This window comes from Ceratotherium simum, chromosome 17 (assembly GCF_057802395.1).
Source record: "Ceratotherium simum simum isolate JZ-2026a chromosome 17, ASM5780239v1, whole genome shotgun sequence".
Classification (NCBI taxonomy): domain Eukaryota; kingdom Metazoa; phylum Chordata; class Mammalia; order Perissodactyla; family Rhinocerotidae; genus Ceratotherium; species Ceratotherium simum.
The window spans coordinates 9,602,493-9,622,288 of NC_141916.1; the positions used below are offsets into that span (position 1 = coordinate 9,602,493).

At 35.0% G+C, this 19,796-nt stretch overlaps 1 protein-coding gene across 2 annotated transcripts in view; it reads right to left on the minus strand.

Moving 5' to 3' along the window:
• Positions 1-2,226: 2,226 nt before the first annotated feature.
• SLC16A7 (solute carrier family 16 member 7) overlaps positions 2,227-19,796 on the minus strand; it is a 171,233-nt gene continuing 153,663 nt past the window's right edge. For both annotated transcript variants that reach the window (XM_087442099.1, XM_087442100.1), the window contains exons 5-7: positions 13,713-13,856; positions 5,828-6,646; positions 2,227-2,722 (exon numbers count right to left, since the gene is read on the minus strand). In XM_087442099.1, the coding sequence (XP_087298225.1) occupies positions 2,451-2,722; positions 5,828-6,646; positions 13,713-13,856 (1,235 nt within the window). In that variant the 3' untranslated portion in view covers positions 2,227-2,450. The remainder of the gene's footprint in view (positions 2,723-5,827; positions 6,647-13,712; positions 13,857-19,796) is intronic.

Here is a 19,796-nt window from a genome sequence, read left to right on the forward strand (position 1 = left end):
ATTTAATAGAATCAGTGCTATAAATGCAAGGTTGATGACTATGACCAAAGAGCAACAGAACAAATACAAACTGGTGGTGACTTGACAAGAAACTCATCAGTAAATAAACCTCCTTCCATGGAGAAAGCCACTGGAGTGCACCCACCAGCTTTCTCACCAGCAGGTGATCAAAAGGACTATAGCCTTAGGCCTAAAACTCCTCGACCATACTTGGCTGTTTATGTCCCCCTGGGGTCTGATATCTGTATTAGTTGAAACACACATCTTTAGGGAATTCAAGACATTTTTTTGGAAATGTTCAGGACTGGAGAGCTACTACACAATTTATGATGTCACATTTCTTATGACGAGTCAGAATTGAATACAAAAGTGCTAATAATATAAACATAGCTCGGTCAAGACTCAAGATTGGCTGAAACCAAATTAAAAACAGCCATATACTGCCACATTTTCCCTGACTTATTTACCCATGGTTTGGCACATATTGTTTCACTTACATTTGAAAAATATAAATACCTCTTCGTATGCAAAAAAGTGAATATTAAATGAAATATGGAATTTTACAGAGCTTCCTAACTACAAGCCACATGTTTAAACAGTGCGTAAATTTCACATATCAAATCCTTAATGTTATCACAAAAGCTTGGTACTCAGGTTGCAAAGGAACGTCCTGTTGACAGTTTGAGTGACATTACTTCAATAATCAAGGACAGAACACTTTTTGTTAATCACGATCTCAATTTAAACTTCAGATTTGTAGATGCAAATATTTATAACTTTAACCATAATTCTTAACCATAATTAACCATAACCACAACTTCTTTCTTGTTTAAAAGTACTTTATCACTCGAAATGGTATTTATAGTTCTGATTGCGCAGAACTATCATATGCCTCTGTTTTCAAGAGTGATTCAATTCCCAGAGATGTTTTCACATAGTTACGAAAATGAGAAACTGCTAAGTTAACCTGGGTTGCAGCATTGCAAGCTTCATGTTATCGTGTTATACATTTTACCTACACTTCACAAGTGTATACCAAGTCACATACACCCTCCAGTTCTAGAAGCCTTGTCAACAGTCTCTTGGTTTAGTTGGGTTCACAGGCAGTAGGAAATCTAATCAGTTTAGAGGGTGGAATTTTCAAGTGCTGCCATTCGTATAATATGAGGCATCTCCAGTGGCTGAGTCAAAAGCCTGTTCGTGTTTCTGTTTCTTGCTTCTGCATTTTGGGGAAGGGAGGGAAATGAGAGAGCTTAGAGGGCTCATTATAAGCAACTCCCATTTAGTTTTACTCTAATGGATTACTCTTAACAGTAACCCTCTAATCATGGCTGTGTGCTGGGAAAAACAAGAATGTGGCCAATTTGTAAGCCTGTCGACCAGGATTCCGGTTGATTCCACTTTGATGTCTCAGTATGAGAATGAGACTGGATTGAGTTCTGGTTAAAAGAAATCCCTGGTTATTATTTTCTGGAATGCTAACTAAAATCCTTTAAAAATCAATGAACATAACTCATTGCTAGGAGTCATTTAGGCTTTTAATTTGATTTACATATTAGGTAAGAATTCTGAAAATTATTTGAGAGTTCTATTCTCTAGCACCAGGTACTAATATCCCTTCTCAAAGAAGTCGTGTGCGTGGATGAATCAAATCTACCAGTGCTCAGAAATAATGGTTTAAAATGGAGTGGTTGTTTTTTCAAATTTATTTTATATACGCAAATGCCTTTTTTTTTTACAGCAGTTAGTCGCATTTTCAAATTAAGATCACCCTCATCTTCACCCATGTTCTTATCTTTAAAATCCACATTGTAAAGCAGAATGCAGATATAATACATTTCTTCTTTTCTCGATGGATTTTTTTTTAAGTAAAAAAAAAATCCATCGAGTTTTTTTTTAAGTAAAAAAAAAAAGCACGGTGATAATATTTTTTTGGAACTTATTTGTCTTTTGTTCTCCAGATACTCTGTGTGCACATGCAGAAGTATGTGATGGTGTGTGTGTGTGTGTATGCGTGGGCACACGAGGGGAAAATTCATTTTCCTTTAATCCATTTTACACTTTAATATCAAATAAAAAATGAAATGTGGAGAGGATATTCCTATACAGTTAAACACACTCCTTCTAACTACTTAAACCAGGGGTTTGGGATTCAGTCTCTATAACCAAGACTGGAAGTCACTGGAAGACTTTAAAGTTATTTTAACCACCACAACCACAGGCATCTACGGAAATAAACCCATTGCATGGATTCTTTATATGCATAATCTCAACATTTAACTGCCCAAATAAGTTTTAAAAAACAAACATTTGAAATTTGCCATTGAGGAAAATCTCATTTCCATCCTTAATTATGACTCCTCATTTCAACTAAAAACCTTTCCAATATTTTGAAAAAAAAAATGCTCCTAAGAAAGTCATAAACACTGAAGTCAGAGATGTGATTCTTGTTAAATATTAGTTTCTCTTTCTGAGGGATGACCTTCTGTGCTCGTACTTTCGACATTAACATCGCAATGTTTAGGTTTGTTCAAGGGCTCCGATTCTCTGGACTCAGGTTTACACATTTTCTTCTTTTTTGCGTCTTCTAACTTCTTTTCCTTTGCAAGCAATCGATAGTTTATAGCATTGCCAATGAGCAGCCACACACTAGATAGCAACACAATGGCACCACAGGCTATGTACATGTATTTATATTGTCCAGTTTCATCCACCAATTTACCTAAGAGAAAAAGAATATATTTTAAGATAGCATAATAAAACAGCCATAAAATGATAAAATTTTCAAGTAAATTCTTTCCCAAAGTGTGTACCTATTTCTTATTTAAGTTAATATTGAGACTTTAATGAAGAAAATAATATTTTAGGTTATGACTTTTATAGATGCATAGTAAAGGCATGTATAGGCACATACAGCACTACATTACCAGTATATCAAATTTATTGAAAATTATTTCCCTCAATAAAAATATACAACCAAGACAAAGTAAATATATACGTTTGTGCATATATTAATAAATATACATGTGTGAGTACATTTTTATCTCTATACAGATAGAAATAGATATATTTATCTATTTATTTACAGCATATACATTGAGATTACTTTATCTTTCCATGCTTCGTATCTTTTCAATAAAGAGGGAAAAATTACATTCATTAGAAAAGACACAAAGCCTTTATAAGGTTCCTGGCAGGGCATAATATTTATCAAATGCTTTCTCTATGCCCAGCACTAGGTTAAACACTTTCTCTGTAAGATCTTTTAATCCTTACAAGAGCACTATGAAGTCATTGGACCATGATTACATGGCTAGTGAGGGGCAGAATCTGATCTCTAACCAAGGTCTGTGCGAATCTCATACTCTTGACCTCTCTGCAAAATGGCTTAACCAAATCTCTCGGTTAAGTGTCATGTCACTTTTTGGGCTAATCATGGGTTTTTCCTTACCTGAATCTAAATTAATAAGGCAAAACTAATCAGGAAGAAAGTTATTTGTTCCATTTGATTATTGAGAACATTTAAAAACTAGCCTGGTTCTATATAATCTGAAGGTTTATTGACTTTGAAAAATGTTTAAGTTTATACTCAATTTTGCCTTTTGCTTATGCAGGTACCTAAATCTTAATAATTATTATCAACAAAATTTAGTGTACACAAATCTGTATTACTTATCATATGCATATTCCAGGTGATTCTGATATAGACCTGTTTCTTTAGTCAGAATCTCTAGCATTCTGACTGGAATCTAGTCAATGACTCAGTATTAAATTTAGCTATTTGCAAAATTATCTATTTAAACAAAGTTTCCTGTTTTAATTAGGTAAATGGTGGAATAGGCTTATTTGAGTAAATATGGCATATACATACACATAACAAAAATTGCATAATGTAATTTTCCATTCTAACTTTAGTCAACTATTTCTATTCATACAATGATTGTTACATTTCTAAACACGGAAAACTGTGGTCTATGGCCCTATCAGAGTTAATATTACGGGGCTGCTATCTCAACACACTTTCTAAATGTTTTGGGAACTTTTTAGCATCATCAAGAAACCAGATACGATTTCCAGAACTAAAGCTTCAGCTCTTTGCGAGTGCAGCAGCCAAAGTTCAGGTTGAAAAAATTAAAAATAAAAATCGCGCTCTCGCTACCTCACTGCTCTACTAACAAGAGTAGCAGCAGCAGTTGTGTAAGAAGTAACTATGACACCCACTCATTCAGAAGTACTTGCTGAGTGCCTACTTGTGCCAGACACTGTCCTAGTGGTGACCTGATGCTATAGAGGAGAAGCCATCTAGAAGTCAAGGGGACCCAGGGGTAGCAGGAGGCAGAAACAGGATGAAGAACATGGATAGATTATGGCTATAGTCGGAGAGCTTCAACAATGAGCCCCAAATCAGTTACCGCCATGGCCCCCACTGGTGCAATGGTTTGGCAATATTAACACAATAAGCATTCAAGGATACTGAAATTGACGTAAATATTATTAATACAGGTTCTCAGCACAGGTAGGAGTGGACAAATCAGATTCCTTCACTTTCATCCTTAGAGCCCACCCACCGTGTCTGTTGACCTGACTTGATTTTTTATCATCCCACCATGGTGGTGAAGTACAAGTTTCTCTGTTGATACAAAGGATTTTATTGCTAATAAATAGGCTTCTAAAACCCATTTGGTAAAACTAATTCTGTATGAAAAGACGGGCCAATTGTATTTGTCTTACATAACAAAATCAATTGGCTGATAAATAAGACCTACTGGCTCTCACTCTTGAAAATTGTTTTGGTGACATGGTATATACACATTGAGAGATATAGCACCCAAAACATCTGTGCTGGATACCAGAGTCCTGGTGGACAGAAAAAGTCAACAACCACACTGCTCTTTCCTGACCCCAAAAGTGAAAGGTCACTGATTTCAATACATGGAAAAATTTATGTTTCGCCGGCAGTTATTGTCACCACTAGGGGGCAGGCCAAGGGTCTAAGCGAATACCTAAGATTAGTATTAACCGAAACAATATACAATTGTTACTGGAAAAGACTGGCCCACAGAAAGTATTTAATATTTACAACATTAAAGTCTAAGACGAAACAAAGCCTTAACTTCAAAAATAAACTTATACATGTCTCTTTACTTAGTCTTCTTACTGGGTAATTTAGCACAGATATTTTTACAGGCATTATTAAAAATATCTCAGATCTTAAAATCTAAAGGTAATCTTTATAAGTTACAAATATGGACTATAAGTATTTGACCATAAAATGACCTTGAATTAATTTCCCTTCATTCCTGCATTCCATATATATATATATACATATATTCATATATTCCTATCAGATATTATAAAAGTATTCCTTCCTTAGGCACGTAACAAGTTCTGTATAAAATAACCAATGTACTCCAATAAGAAAATAGATCCTTACCTTTTTGAGAACATTATTTTAAATTTTTGACTCATTTTAATATAAGCAGAAGAGAAATCTGCTTACCAATGAAAAAATTAAGTGGCATTTTATTTTTCTGATACATTTTTCAAAGCACAAAATAACTCGATATGGATAAAAACTTAAAAATTATGCTACTAATTATCGGTCTAACCTCAATTCTTATGTTCATAGGTCCAGGCTCTGAAACAAATTTAGGTCTAAAGTCGACTAATTATGAATTTAAAAATACATAATAAAACCTAAAATTAACACACCCACAGTCTTTCTTTGTAATTTATTATTACAAAACACATCATACACTACGAAGAGTCTCGGCTAATGGATATTAATTTTATGCTTTTTGCTTTCCTTGATGAGAAATATTCTTACCAGCAAGAGGAGGGCCAAGAAGAACTGGGCAACACTCCACGATTGTGACGAGTCCCACAGCACTGGAAAACCTTTCAGCACCAACAAGGTCCATGAGAGTTTCAAAGAGGACACTGCTAACGCTCCCAAATCCAAGGCCAAAAAATATAGCATAAAACACCAGGCTTGTGTAGTCCTCTGCCAACGGGCACAAGAGATGACACACTCCAGTGAACATGATCGCAAAGCTGAAGAAATACTGGATTCGGGGTCGGACAAATCTGGAGTTTGCAATTAATCCTACAGAAGGCCTAGCAAACATATCAACAAAAGCCATAACAGACAGCAAGAACGCTGCAGAATACTCATCAATTCCCTTGTCTTTAGCATATGGAGCCAAGAATATAATGGGAGCAAAAAACCCTAGAAACATAATGACATTTCCAGATAAGTATATCAGAAATCCCCTATGCTTAAAAAGAGAGAAATCTAAATATTTATTAATTTTTTCCCATGTTGATTTCTTCTTACGGCTTTTCTTCCCACCTGATTCATCCGCTTTTATGCCAATCTTATTTTTAGACTTGTTAGTAGTTTGTTTGGGTCCAACGGGCCTCATGAGGGACCCAGCCACACAGGCGTTCAGCAATATACCTCCCAAAATCAAGAAGCTTCCTTTCCAGCCAAAAGTATTAAAAAGGTACTGATTGAAAGGAGCCAATGTACTTAAGAACACAGGACTTCCTGCCATGGCAAGCCCATTCGCCATGGGTCGTTTCTTATAGAAGTATTTGCCAATGATTGTTAAGGCCGGTTGCAGGTTGAAGGCTAGACCCAAACCTAAAAAGAACAAAACAAAAGGAAGAAAAACACAAACACATTATGCCACTCACAAAAGAAATTACTATTCGAAACATACATTCAAGTGGGTAAGGCAGAACTGAAAATGCAACAGCAGGCAGTAATTTTTGATAATTACAAATATTAATAGAATTCCACATTAACAAAAGGGTTCTCATAACCAGACACGATATGTGTGACAGTTTCATATTCCTTTCATTGTAAAGCACAACAATAAAACCAAGAACTTCCACTGAAGTTTCAATAATCATAGAACAGGTTGAAACTATGATAAAATTATTGGTTCCGATAAATTAATCTCTCTATATTTATGTACACGTATATAGAATAGATTTCTTCCTTGTGGACAGGAGCGCATTTAAAATGTGAATACTTTCTTTTCAGAGTTGAAGAAATGTGAACAGACTAAACAAGTTGTCATTTATAAACAATCTGATGTCTCCCCAGAGATATTTCTTTCAAAATCATGCAAATAGTAAAAAACAGTAATAAATTCATGCTGTTAATTTCATGGTTTACATCCCTCACATTCCATATTTCATAAATATAGATGTACATGTGTGTTAACTAAAAAATAAATTTTTTTTGATTGAAACATATTCTTATTTCAGGGATTAAAGCTAATTGTTTATATGAGTCAAACGTTTATACTGTCTAGGGAGTTCCTTGGCAGTGTTGAGTATCGCCTTTGAGAAATGAATTACTTCCTAGAGCTGGCCAAAGGACTATGTAGCAATAGTAATGAATGTTTTTTTAAGAAGTACATAAAATTGATTTATATAAACTACCTCTCTTTTCTGCTTAGCTTAGGCATTATTCTATATTATTTTAGAGGCTATAGAAGTAAGAATTCTGCATTTACTAATTGACATAAATTGGACAATACTGCAAAGCAGTTAGGTATTTAGATTCTGGGACACTCAGTTCTGAGTACAAATACTTATTCCAAACCTTTAATAGAAATATTTTCTATGAGTAAAAGAGTCCCTAAAAGTTGACATGAAAGAACCAAAAACATGCTTTGGAAAGTAACAGGCTAGTATGCTCTCTGATTCTACCTCTGCCCTACCTGTGAGATATGCAGAATAAGTATAATTAGATACAACTTATAAATAATAAAACTGACCAGTCTATGATCAAGTGGCTTGTAAGTGGAGGAACCTAAGTTAAAACCCAGGAATTGTGTGTCAAAGTTCAAATTTCTTTATTTATTATTTTTTTATTTATTATTTTTTTTAATTTTTTGTTTATTGCAGTAACATTGGTTTATGACATTGTAAAAATTTCAGGTGTACATCATTATACTTCTATTTCTGCATAGATTACATCATGTTCACCACCAAAATACTAATTACAACCCATCACCACACACATGTACCGAATTATCCCTTTCACCCTCCTCCCTCCCCCCTTCCCCTTTGGTAACCACCAATCCAATCTCTGTCCCTATGTGTTTGTTTATTGTTGTTATTATCTACTACTTAATGAAGGAAATCATACAGTCATATTTGACCTTCTCCCTCTGACTTATTTCACTTTGCATTATACCCTCAATGTCCATCCATGTTGTCACAAATGGCTGGATTTCATCGTTTCTTATGGCTGAGTAGTATTCCATTGTGTATATATACCACAGCTTCTTTATCCATTCGTCCCTTGATGGGCACTTAGGTTGCTTCCAAGTCTTGGCTATTGTGAATAACGCTGCAATGAACACAGGGGTGCATGTACCTTTACAAATTGGTGTTTTCATGTTCTTTGGATAAATACCCAGCAGTGGAATAGCTGGATCATGTGGTAGTTCTAGCCTTAATTTTTTGAGGAATCTCCATACTGTTTTCCATAGTGGCTGCACCAGTTTGCACTCCCAGCAGCAGTGTATGAGAGTTCCCTTCTCTCCACATCCTCTCCAACACATGTTGTTTCCTGTCTTGTTAATTATAGCCATTCTGACGGGGGCGTGAGGTGATATCGCATTGTAGCTTTGATTTGCATTTCCCTGATAGTTAGTGATTTTGAACATCTTTTCATGTGTCTGTTGGCCATCTGTATATCTTTTTTGGAGAAATGTCTGTTCAGGTCTTTTGCCCATTTTTTAATTGGGTTGTTAGTTTTGTTGTTGTTGAGATGCATGAGTTCTTTATATATTTTGGAGATTAAGTCCTTATCAGAAGTATGGTTTGCAAATATCTTCTCCCAATTGTTAGGTTGTCTTTTCGTTTTGTTGATGGTTTCCTTTGCTGTGCAGAAGCTTTTTAGTTTGATGTAGTCCCATTTGTTTATTTTTTCTATTGTTTCTCTTGCCCCGTCAGACGTGGTGGTTGAAAAGATGTTGCTAAGACCGATGTCGAAGAGCGTACTGCCTATGTTTTCTTCTAGAAGTTTCACAGTTTCAGGTCTTACATTCAAGTCTTTAATCCATTTGGAGTTAATTTTTGTGTATGGTGTAAGGTAAGGGTCTACTTTCATTTTTTTGCATATGGCTTTCCAGTTTTCCCAACACCATTTGTTGAAGAGACTTTCTTTTCCCCAATCTATGTTCTTGGCTCCTTTGTCAAAGATTAGCTGTCCATAGATGTGTGGGTTTATTTCTGGGCTTTCGATTCTATTCCATTGTTCTGTGTGTCTGTTTTTGTGCCAGTACCATGCTGTTTTGGTTACTATAGCTTTGTAGTATATTTTGAAATCAGGGAGTGTGATACCTCCAGCTTTGTTCTTTTTTCTCAGGATTCCTTTAGCTATTCGGGGTCTTTTGTTATTCCATGTAAATTTTAGGATTCTTTGTTCTATTTCTGTGAAAAATGTTGTTGGAACTTTGATAGGGATTGCATTGAATCTATAGATGGCTTTAGGAAGTATGGACAACTTAAACTATGTTAATTCTTCCAATCCAAGAGCACGGAATATCTTTCCATTTCTTTGTGTCTTCTTTAATTTCTTTCAGAAATGTTTTATAGTTTTCGGTGTACAGATCTTTCACCTCTTTGGTTAAGTTTATTCCTAGGTATTTTATTCTTTTTGTTGCAATTGTAAATGGGATGGTATTCTTAATTTCTCTTTCTGCTACTTCGTTGTTAGTGTACAGAAATGCAACTGATTTTTGTATGTTGATTTTGTATCCTGCAACTTTACCACATTCGTTTATTCTAAAAGTTTTCTGGTGGATTCTTTAGGGTTTTCTATATATAAAATCATGTCATCTACGAATAGTGACAGTTTCTTTTCTTCCTTTCCAATTTGGATCCCATTTATTTCTTTCTCTTGCCTGATTGCTCTGGCTAGGACTTCCAGTACTATGTTAAATAGGAGTGGTGACAGTGGGCATCCTTGTCTGGTTCCTGTTCTTAGAGGGATGGCTTTCAGTTTTTCACCATTGAGGATGATATTAGCTGTGGATTTCTCATATATGGTCTTTATTATGTTGAGGTACTTTCCTTCTATACCCATTTTATTCAGAGTTTTTATCATAAATGGATGCTGGATCTTGTCAAATGCTTTCTCTGCATCTATTGAGATGATCATGTGATTTTTATTCTTCATTTTATTAATGTGGTGTATTAACGTTGATTGATTTGTGAATGTTAAAACATCCCTGCATACCTGGAATAAATCCCACTTGATCATGGTGTATAATCTTTTTAACATATTGTTGTATGCGATTTGCTAGTATTTTGTTGAGGATTTTTGCATCTATGTTCATCAGTGATATTGGCCTGTAATTTTCTTTTTTTGTGTCGTCCTTGCCTGGTTTTGGTATCAGGGTAATGTCAGCTTCGTAGAATGAGTTAGGGAGCTTCCTCCCCCACCCCCACCCAATTTGTTGGAATAGTTTGAGAAGGATAGGTATTAACTTTTCCTTGAATGTTTGGTAGAATTCAGCAGGGAAGCCGTCTGGTCCTGGACTTTTATTTTTGGGGAGGTTTGTGATTACTCTTTCGATCTCCTTACTGGTGATTGGTCTATTCAAATTCTCTACTTCTTCTTGATCCAGTTTTGGAAGGTTGTATGATTCTAAGAATTTATCCATTTCTTCCAGATTGTCGAATTGGTTGGCATATAGCTTTTCATAGTATTCTCTTATAATCTTTTGTATTTCCGAGGTGTCTGTTGTAACCTCTCCTCTTTCATTTCTGATTTTACTTATTTGTGCCTTCTCTCTTTTTTTCTTGGTGAGTCTAGCTAAAGGTTTGTCAATTTTGTTTATCTTTTCAAAGAACCAGCTCTTGGTTTTATTAATTTTTCTATTGTTTTTTGGTCTCTATTTCATTTATTTCTGCTCTGATTTTTATTATTTCCCTTCTTCTACTGATTTTGGGCTTGGTTTGTTCTTCTTTTTCCAGTTCCTTTAGGTGCATTGTTAGATTGTTTATTTGAGATTTTTCTTGTTTGTTGAGATAGGCCTGTATCGCTATAAACTTCCCTCTTAGAACCGCTTTTGCTGTATCCCATAAATTCTGGCATGTCGTATTTTCATTTTCATTTGTCTCCAGGTATTTTTTGATTTCTTCTTTGATTTCTTCGTTAACCCAGTCGTTGTTCAGTAGCATTTTGTTTAATCTCCACGTATTTGTGGCTTTTCTGATTTTCTTCCTATAGTTCATTTCTAGTTTCATACCGTTGTGGTCAGAAAAGATGCTTGGTATTATTTCAATCTTCTTAAATTTATGGAGACTTGTTTTGTGGCCTAATATGTGATCAATCCTGGAGAATGTTCCATGTGCATTTGAAAAGAATGCGTATTCTTCGGTTTTTGGATGGAATGCTCTGTATATATCCACTAGGTCCATGTGTTCTAGTGTGTCGTTTAAGGCCAATGTTTCCTTATTGATCTTCTGTTTGGATGATCTATCCGTTGGTGTAAGTGGAGTGTTAAAGTCCCCTACTATTATTGTGTTACTGTCTATTTCTGTTTTTATGTCTGTTAATAATTGCTTTATATATTTAGGTGCACCTACATTGGGTGCATAGATATTTACAAGTGTTATATCCTCTTGTTGGATTGTTCCCTTGATCATTATGTAATGACCTTCTTTGTCTCTTTTTACAGTTTTTGTTTTAAAGTCTATTTTGTCTGATATGGGTACTGCTACCCCAGCTTTCTTTTCATTGCCATTTGCGTGGAGTATCTTTTTCCATCCCTTCACTTTCAGTTTGTGAGTGTCTTTAGGTCTGAAGTGTGTCTCTTGTATGCACATATATATGGGTCTTGTTTTTTTATCCAGTCAGCCACTCTATGCCTTTCAAATTTCTTTATTTTATTCCACCACTTCCCCTACCCCCATTCTGTCACCTGGAATTTTGCCTTCAGATGTTAATCAAAATTCTCCTTAGGAGATAGTGGCCATCTATTTCCTATTCTGGCATGGTAAAACAAGCATGAGATTTGAAATCAAAAGATCTGAACCTGCCTCAACTACTTAGCTATGTGTACCACTGGGCAAAACAGACCTCTTGAGCTCCAATTCCCTCAACAACAACAAAAAAAGGGTTTTGCCAAAATCAAGTAAGTTCTAGGACTGTAAAACGTTATATAAATGCCATTGTGATTACTAGTATCTGCTAATATTTATTTAAAAGTAACAAAATGCTGGGCACTCTGTGAAGTACTATATATTCATTTTTTACATTAATCATTCCAACAACTCTCAAAGGAAAGAGCTATCATTTTCCCCATTTTGAAGACAAAGAGACTGAGGGATAAGGAGGTTAATTTACTTATGACCCCACAGCTCATATGTGCTGAGTTGGGTTTAAAAACTAGACCTGTCTGATTTCAGATACCAAAGAAGTACTGGTTGATGATGACGAGATAAATCCCTCAGAGGTGTATTTAATGGTTGACTCTAGAAGCACCAAAGCCTTCAAGACTCAAAGAAATGGAATTGAAGTTAGAGTAACATATAATGCTATTGATATTTGTGGCACAGTAAGACCAAAATCATCTTTTCCTAATACATCTACTTGTAGGCCCAGCCTGACTTCTATGGTCAAATGCAATAAATAGTATTTCTGCACAAAGGAAAAAGTGTTCTCTCCACTATGACAATTCTTAGATATAAAAAGATTCTCATTTACAATGTCAAAAGGTGTTTTACTGTATCAAAAAGGAAGGGAGTTGTCGACGGGTTGTAAAGAGAAAAATTTTAACATCGCTGTTATTGTGGGCTTTAATATATCTGATTTTTTTTCATCAAATGATACATAAGTGCAAAGTTAGACTGATCTAAAATCACTACCAAAAGAGAAATATATTTACCTTTTTATCTGTGGACATAAGGAAAAGATTCAATTTCTTTATATATTGAAGTCTAATTTTTCTTAAAACTTTGAGTGTAGACTTTAATGCAATTTATTGTTGAGGCTAATAAAATAGCGTCTTCCAAATGTACATATTCAGGTCAGTTTGAGTCAAACAATTATAATCAAGTGACGGTATGTCATTTAAAAATATTTGTGTTCAGTGGCAAATGTGCCTTACAGAGCTTTTAAACAGTCAGAATCCTTTAGTAAGGAAAAGAAGGGACACCAATACAGAGCTCTACCACTGATCAGAGCACAGACAACAATAATTCTATTGTTAAAGAGAAATCAGCCAGAAAATATCTTTTTGGCATCATTTTTAACCTATGAGTTAATCATAAGTGATAATTTAGATACTCTAAATAGTAATAAGTAATAAAAAAAAATTAAAAAAAAATGAAGCTATCTATGCCAGAAAGTCTGTGTCCACAATACCGTCTTAACTGGCTGAAGAGTAAAGGGTGAAACAGTAAAAAATAAGCAAAGCTGGGTTATTTTGACCTTTACCTCATAGCACATACTTGTCCGATAACTCGTTTTGTCCATTTCTTGAAATGAGTTGGATTGGCCATTCTATAGCTAGTATTTCAAGGCCCTAGATGAAAATACTTTAAGGTAACATCTGATATACAAAGTTAATTCAAAGAAAACAAAAAGAATTTTCTGTCGTTCATGCTTTGTATAGAACTTTGCAAACCACAGAAGTGTCAAGAAGAGAAAAAGCTGAAAAGGAAAGTTGGCTTACCTCCGATGAATCCCACAGTGAGGTAGAGCTGTAGGACGCTGGTGCTGAAAGAAGCCGAGACCATCCCCAGACAGCACAACAGGCCTCCTACCATCACCACCGGCCGGCTACCGTACTTATTCACCAGAACACTACTTACAGGACCTGAGGTGGAGAGATGGGGAAGAAATATTTGGTGGTTGGGGCATCTATTTGTTTATTTATTTTTAACATTTGTTAATTTCAACAGTTGAGAAAGCACATTTTCATGTTCAAAGAAAAATACTAGTTCACATGGAATATAATGAAGACTTTTCAATACTTCCCAATCAGTTGGACTGTTTACCTCTATTCAGATATAAGAAACCTCATAAAATAATAAATAAAAGTGTTTAACGTATGGTTTGTTATGACCATCATCATGCAATTTTTGGTAGAAAAGTTTTTCAAGGAGACATGGCTAAAATGTCTAAATAGGTAGGCGAAAAAAACACAGGTAAATTTATGTAACAAAAGTGTGGGGATTATATAAATGACTTGTCTATGCTAGAATTTTACTTTCTAGAATATTGCGTGTGTGTGTCAGAACACACGCATATATGCCCTTAATTAGAGCTCAGTTTTTGTTCTACTATACACCACTGTGATTTTTCTTTAATATCATATTTCTCCAATTCTAAGACACCCATTGTTTTCATATCTTATTCTAGGAATAAGGATGTCTTACACTTGATGGTCCCAACAACCCCTGTTCAGGTGGCAGTCAGGGGTAGCAATGTAGCTATCATGGCCAATGCATGGAATCTGGTTATTTCTGTGGCTTGGCTGGACAATGACAATACCTCACATTTCAATCAAACCATTTAATGGCCGTTTGAAAAAGGAAGATGAATACGAATCCTGAGTGTTGTCTGAAAAATCTTCTGTTGACGCATTCCGGCGAGGTCAAGAAAGTACCAGCAAAACTTACAGAATGGGTGTAATAATTTAGATGGAGTTACCAGAGAAAACGGTGAATGTCTCTATGAAGATATGCTGCCTCACCGGCAAAGAGAACAATCTTATGTGTGAAACATGAACACTGAGGACTCTGACTCAAAAAGTAATCTAGGAGAGCCAGATACCAAATGGGAGAAGTTTTAGGAATGCCTTACTCAATTTATTTAATCTATATTTTCTGACATATACTTATGTGTGTGTCTATGTATAAAACATTCAGGAGTGATGAAAATAATCTATGTTTAACTATGTCTGAAAAAGCTCTTTTGGTAACTATAAAATAAAAGTTCTAAAGACTAAGAAAGTGCTGTGTCTTATTTTAGCGGGCAGCATTTTTTTCTTTAGCGGGGAGTCATAAAACAATGGCGCAACTTAATTGAGGCTATCTTAGATTCAATGACAGTCCATATTATCTGATGAGACCTGTCAATGCATAAATGATTAGCTTTGACATTTCCTTAACTTAAAATTATATTTCATCTGAAACACTGGGGACACTGCTTTGAGAAAAAAAACTATTACATTAGGTCAGAATTCTCAGTCCAATATTTAGCTTAAAAAAATAAAATTATTTCTAGTTAATACTGTAAGTTAAAAATTTGCTAGGTGCTGTTGCACTGCATTTGGGAATTTCTACATAGATAGTATTTAAAATACATTGAGATTCATTTATCAGTACAGTTTTATTCTTTCCTACGACTATAGTTATTATTTTCATTCTATATAAGTTTGAAATAAAACCTTGGCCCAAGAGTATTTAACATTACTCCACAATATCTTTTGAAAGGATATTGGTAATAACACATAATTTTAGAAAAACGAAAACTTGAAAATAGAATACCACATTTTGCATTTAATGCCAAACAAAATAAAACTAAAAAGAGCCATAGAAAAAATAGCTCTACAAAACCAACAGGATTGGGGGGGAAAAAATCAATGAAAACTGTAGAAGATGATATGAAAAGAACAGAATTCTGTCCCTGATATGGTAAAACTCATCTAAAGAAAATATATATATATATATTTGCATATATAATATAATGATATATATAACATATATATGATTTAGGAAATGAGCATTTTTTTTTAAAAAGCATATAGCTAAATTCAAATAGCCTTTGTGAGAAAGAGAGAGTCAGAATAAACTGACTGGCTTTGATTAATTATTGAACTTAGATGTGGATTCCTTTTCTTAAAATTACTTACCAATTCAATTCAGTTCAACTCAATTCAGTTCAACTTACCTCACATTAGTTCAACGCAATATTTCCTGAGCTCCTAATATAAAGCCAGTTGACACACACCAAGGATTAAAATAATAAAAGCATAACTATAATCCTTAATGCATTATAGTCCAGAAGAAGAAAGAATCAGCAAGTTATTTTAAGAGCTGTGATGGATGATTTGATAAATGCTAGACTAGCACAATGAAATCAAAGGCATTAATCAACTACTTGGACTAATAACAATCTCTTCTCAGTATCATTGATATTATGTATACCATCTTCTATGTGGTGCCTGGATAACTAACAAATGGGCTAACTGATTATGTGTTTGCCTAAAGGGTGTAAATTTAAATTTGAACATAGGCTATGAATCACAACTTAATTTGCCATATATATGGCAAATAATTTTATCTATATGTTGGGAAAACCACATCAAGGCTTTTTTCCATTACTGTGTTTAATTAAGGTAGCCACTAAAGAAAACATTTAGAAATGTTGGCATTCTTTTTTGAGGAAGCTTTGATAATTTCTACAGTGGCATCTGCCAAGATGAAATGAGAGCTCTAATTTTAACAAATTATTTTATTTTAAGTTATACATTTTAGATAAATGATATCCTGCAAGGATATATTTACATAATTCACCTATAATCTTTTTTCTAGCAAAAAAATGATATACTTTACAAGTGATTTATTTAGAAATAATCAAAGCTCCTTACCCCTTAATATTAAATGCTTCTAAAATGTCATAAAATATTTCTACTTTGTTATAGTTGTGAATAAAAATTAAAATTATGACAGAATAAAATATACTTATTTTGTAAAGAATCTCTAAATGATTAATATTAGCTTTAGGAGGCATCTAACATTAGACATAAAACACAACACCATCCAATATCTCTCTCCAACCTACAAGCAGCTTGGTTTATCGCATGAACAAGAAATACGAAGTTTCAAGAAAATACACAAATTCTCATACCTGTGATTTTTATTAAAGATGAGCTCACCTCACAGGTGTCTCTTGTTGATGAATCTTATTCTGAGCTCATTCATTCACTTATTTATTAATTCAATCATTCTGGAAGTTTTTACTCAGCATGCGTTTTTCAAGTAATCATGATGTTTTATTATTAGTTATGTCAAAAAAGAAAATTCTCTACTGGCTGGGAGTTATATCTGAGCCCATAGCTAAGTAGAGCAAAGGTATTGTTCATCAAAATGCTTTGTTCTATCTGCTTGTCAAACAGTTTAAAAAAATGGTGTGCAAGAACAATAATGTCTTATTTCCAAAAAAATCACAAAAGTATCAGGCGGTACCTAAATCAGATCGATCTACCCACCAATTTCTTCTGATCCAGCTTTCTAACCTATCTCAGAACTTCTAGTGTCAAGTATAATAGTAATTTTCACGCTAGTTATGAGGTTGTAAAGGAGGGCTTCATCAGAGAGCACTGTAAGGATCACAATATTGGAAAATATCGTGTCAGCTACTTCGTTGTCTTCTGAAGGCTACTTCCATCTTTTACGGTTGTGGCTCCATATAACACTTAGCAAAAGAACACTTATTTTGGCAAGGAAGCTCTTGTGGGTTCTTATAAATTAGAGAGAGTGCTTGCCCATTCTTAGAACCACTGTTGCATCTACAGTTGGTAAGACACACACACACACACAAAACAAAACACTTATTTACTCTCTATTTCATTTGAGTCTTGTTCATATAGCCTATTCTAACCTCTGAGAAGGTAGTTGCCACATACACCATTATTATTCATCAACATTTATTAAGTTATTACTCTTTGCAGGCAGTGTGCTAAAAACTGTACACGCACTATTGCATATAATTTTCATGGCAATCCAATGATGTGATTGTCTAATTAAAGCTATGTAACAGTTGATAAAACTTAGGTATGTAAAGTGTTTAGATAACTTGTTCAAGGTCACATCCGTATAAGCGGTAGGATGTGGATATGAGCCCAGGATCATCTGATTATACAACTTGTGCTTTTAACAACTATGTAGAAAAGAGTTGACATAGCAGGGCTGACACTGCTATTCTTAGGCAGGCCAGCTTGCAAGGTCGGCTCGTGGCTGGCATCTGGGAACTTGGATTTCAGAAGTGTTCCCACCATTCCCTACTTGATAAGAGTGGCTCACTTTGCCTAAACTGTTTTACAAAGAATAAGAGTGGCTCACTTTACCTAAACTGTTTTACAAACAATGTGGTTTAGACAATCTTTTTTTTTTTTTTTTTTTTTTGTGACGAAGATCAGCCCTGAGCTAACATCCATGCTAATCCTCCTCTTTTTGCTGAGGAAGACCGGCTCTGAGCTAACATCTATTGCCAATCCTCCTCCTTTTTTTCCCCAAAGCCCCAGTAGATAGTTGTATGTCATAGTTGCACGTCCTTCTAGCTGCTGTATGTGGGACGTGGCCTCAGCATGGCCCGACAAGTGGTGCTTTGGTGCGCGCCCGGGATCCGAACCTGGGCCACCAGTAGCAGAGCACGTGCACTTAACTGCTAAGCCACGGGGCCGGCCCGCAAACAATGTGGTTTATGCTGAACATCTGCTTTCCTTCTGGGAGGCTGGAATTTCAGTATATGTCAGACAGAGAACACCTATGTGACCAGCAACCCAATAGAAACCTTAAGCACTGCGTCTTCAATGAGCTTCCTGGTAGACAGCATTCACACGTGTTGGCACAATTAGTTGCTGGAGGAATTAAGCCCATCCTTTGTCTCAATGGGAGCGGACTCTTGGAAGTTTGCACTTGGTTTCCTCTGTACTTCACCTCATGAGCTTTTCCCTTCCTTGTTTTGCATCCTTCAGTTGTAATAAATCAAACCCATGAAAAAGACATTGTGGAGTCCTGTGAATTTTACTGGTGAATCATCAAACCTGGGAGTGGTCTTGGGGACTCTGAATACAACTACTATACCATATCTCTCCTAGTGCTAATGTCAAGTTTTGCATATAGTTATAAAGAGACGATTTTCTTGTAAAATATTTAAAAATGTATGACCTACATATATACAGGAACCCGCATATTCTTTTGTATATTGTTATTCTGTTCTGAAAACAGGAACTCACAGTGCTTGTTTTTATTTCTTTCATATATTGCATGAGTACATGATAAATGCTGTGAGAAAATTTAGAGAGTATGTTATGTAATGAGGAGTTCATAAAATATATTTGATCAATCTAAAACCGTGAATTGGAATTGACTATCAATTTGAGCTATACAAAATTTTTATGCGTAGCATAAACCCTAACAGAAGAAACGATAAACTGCTATAATTTATTTTTCATTTGCTTTATTTCAAATTTGTATATGTGCTATCCTGTCAAATCAAATGATAAAAAGCACTAGTGCAGGACTGGGCGAAAGTTGTTTGCAATTATAGAAATTTATCTGTGTTTACTATCATAGTATTTTTCTTACTCATGGGCTTTCTAAATTTGAAAGATTTTTCAGAGATTTTCTGAATTAGAAAACTGCTGCTATTTAATTTGGACAGAGGGTGGGATCCTCTGCATTAACTACTTGTTTGCCTGAGGTTTACCCCTGCACTGAAGTTGGGATTGAAAATCTGCCTGGTTCTCTCTCCATGTGATCTCCTTCCATTTAAGGTCAGTGAGAAACAGGAGGGGAGAGTCCCTGGTAATTAGGAAGCAGCTACTGCAATTGCTTTCACAAAGGATGGAGATATAAATGGTACCCAGGTAAATCATCTTCAGTTAGCATGTTGCTCAATGATAACTGCACCAGTTTGATTTAGAGCTCATCCAGCTCTACAAAAGATGAATCTTTATGTCAGCTGAAGACATAAAGTGTTTTCATAGTGTATTCACTCAACATTCAAGTATTTTAAGTATATAAGA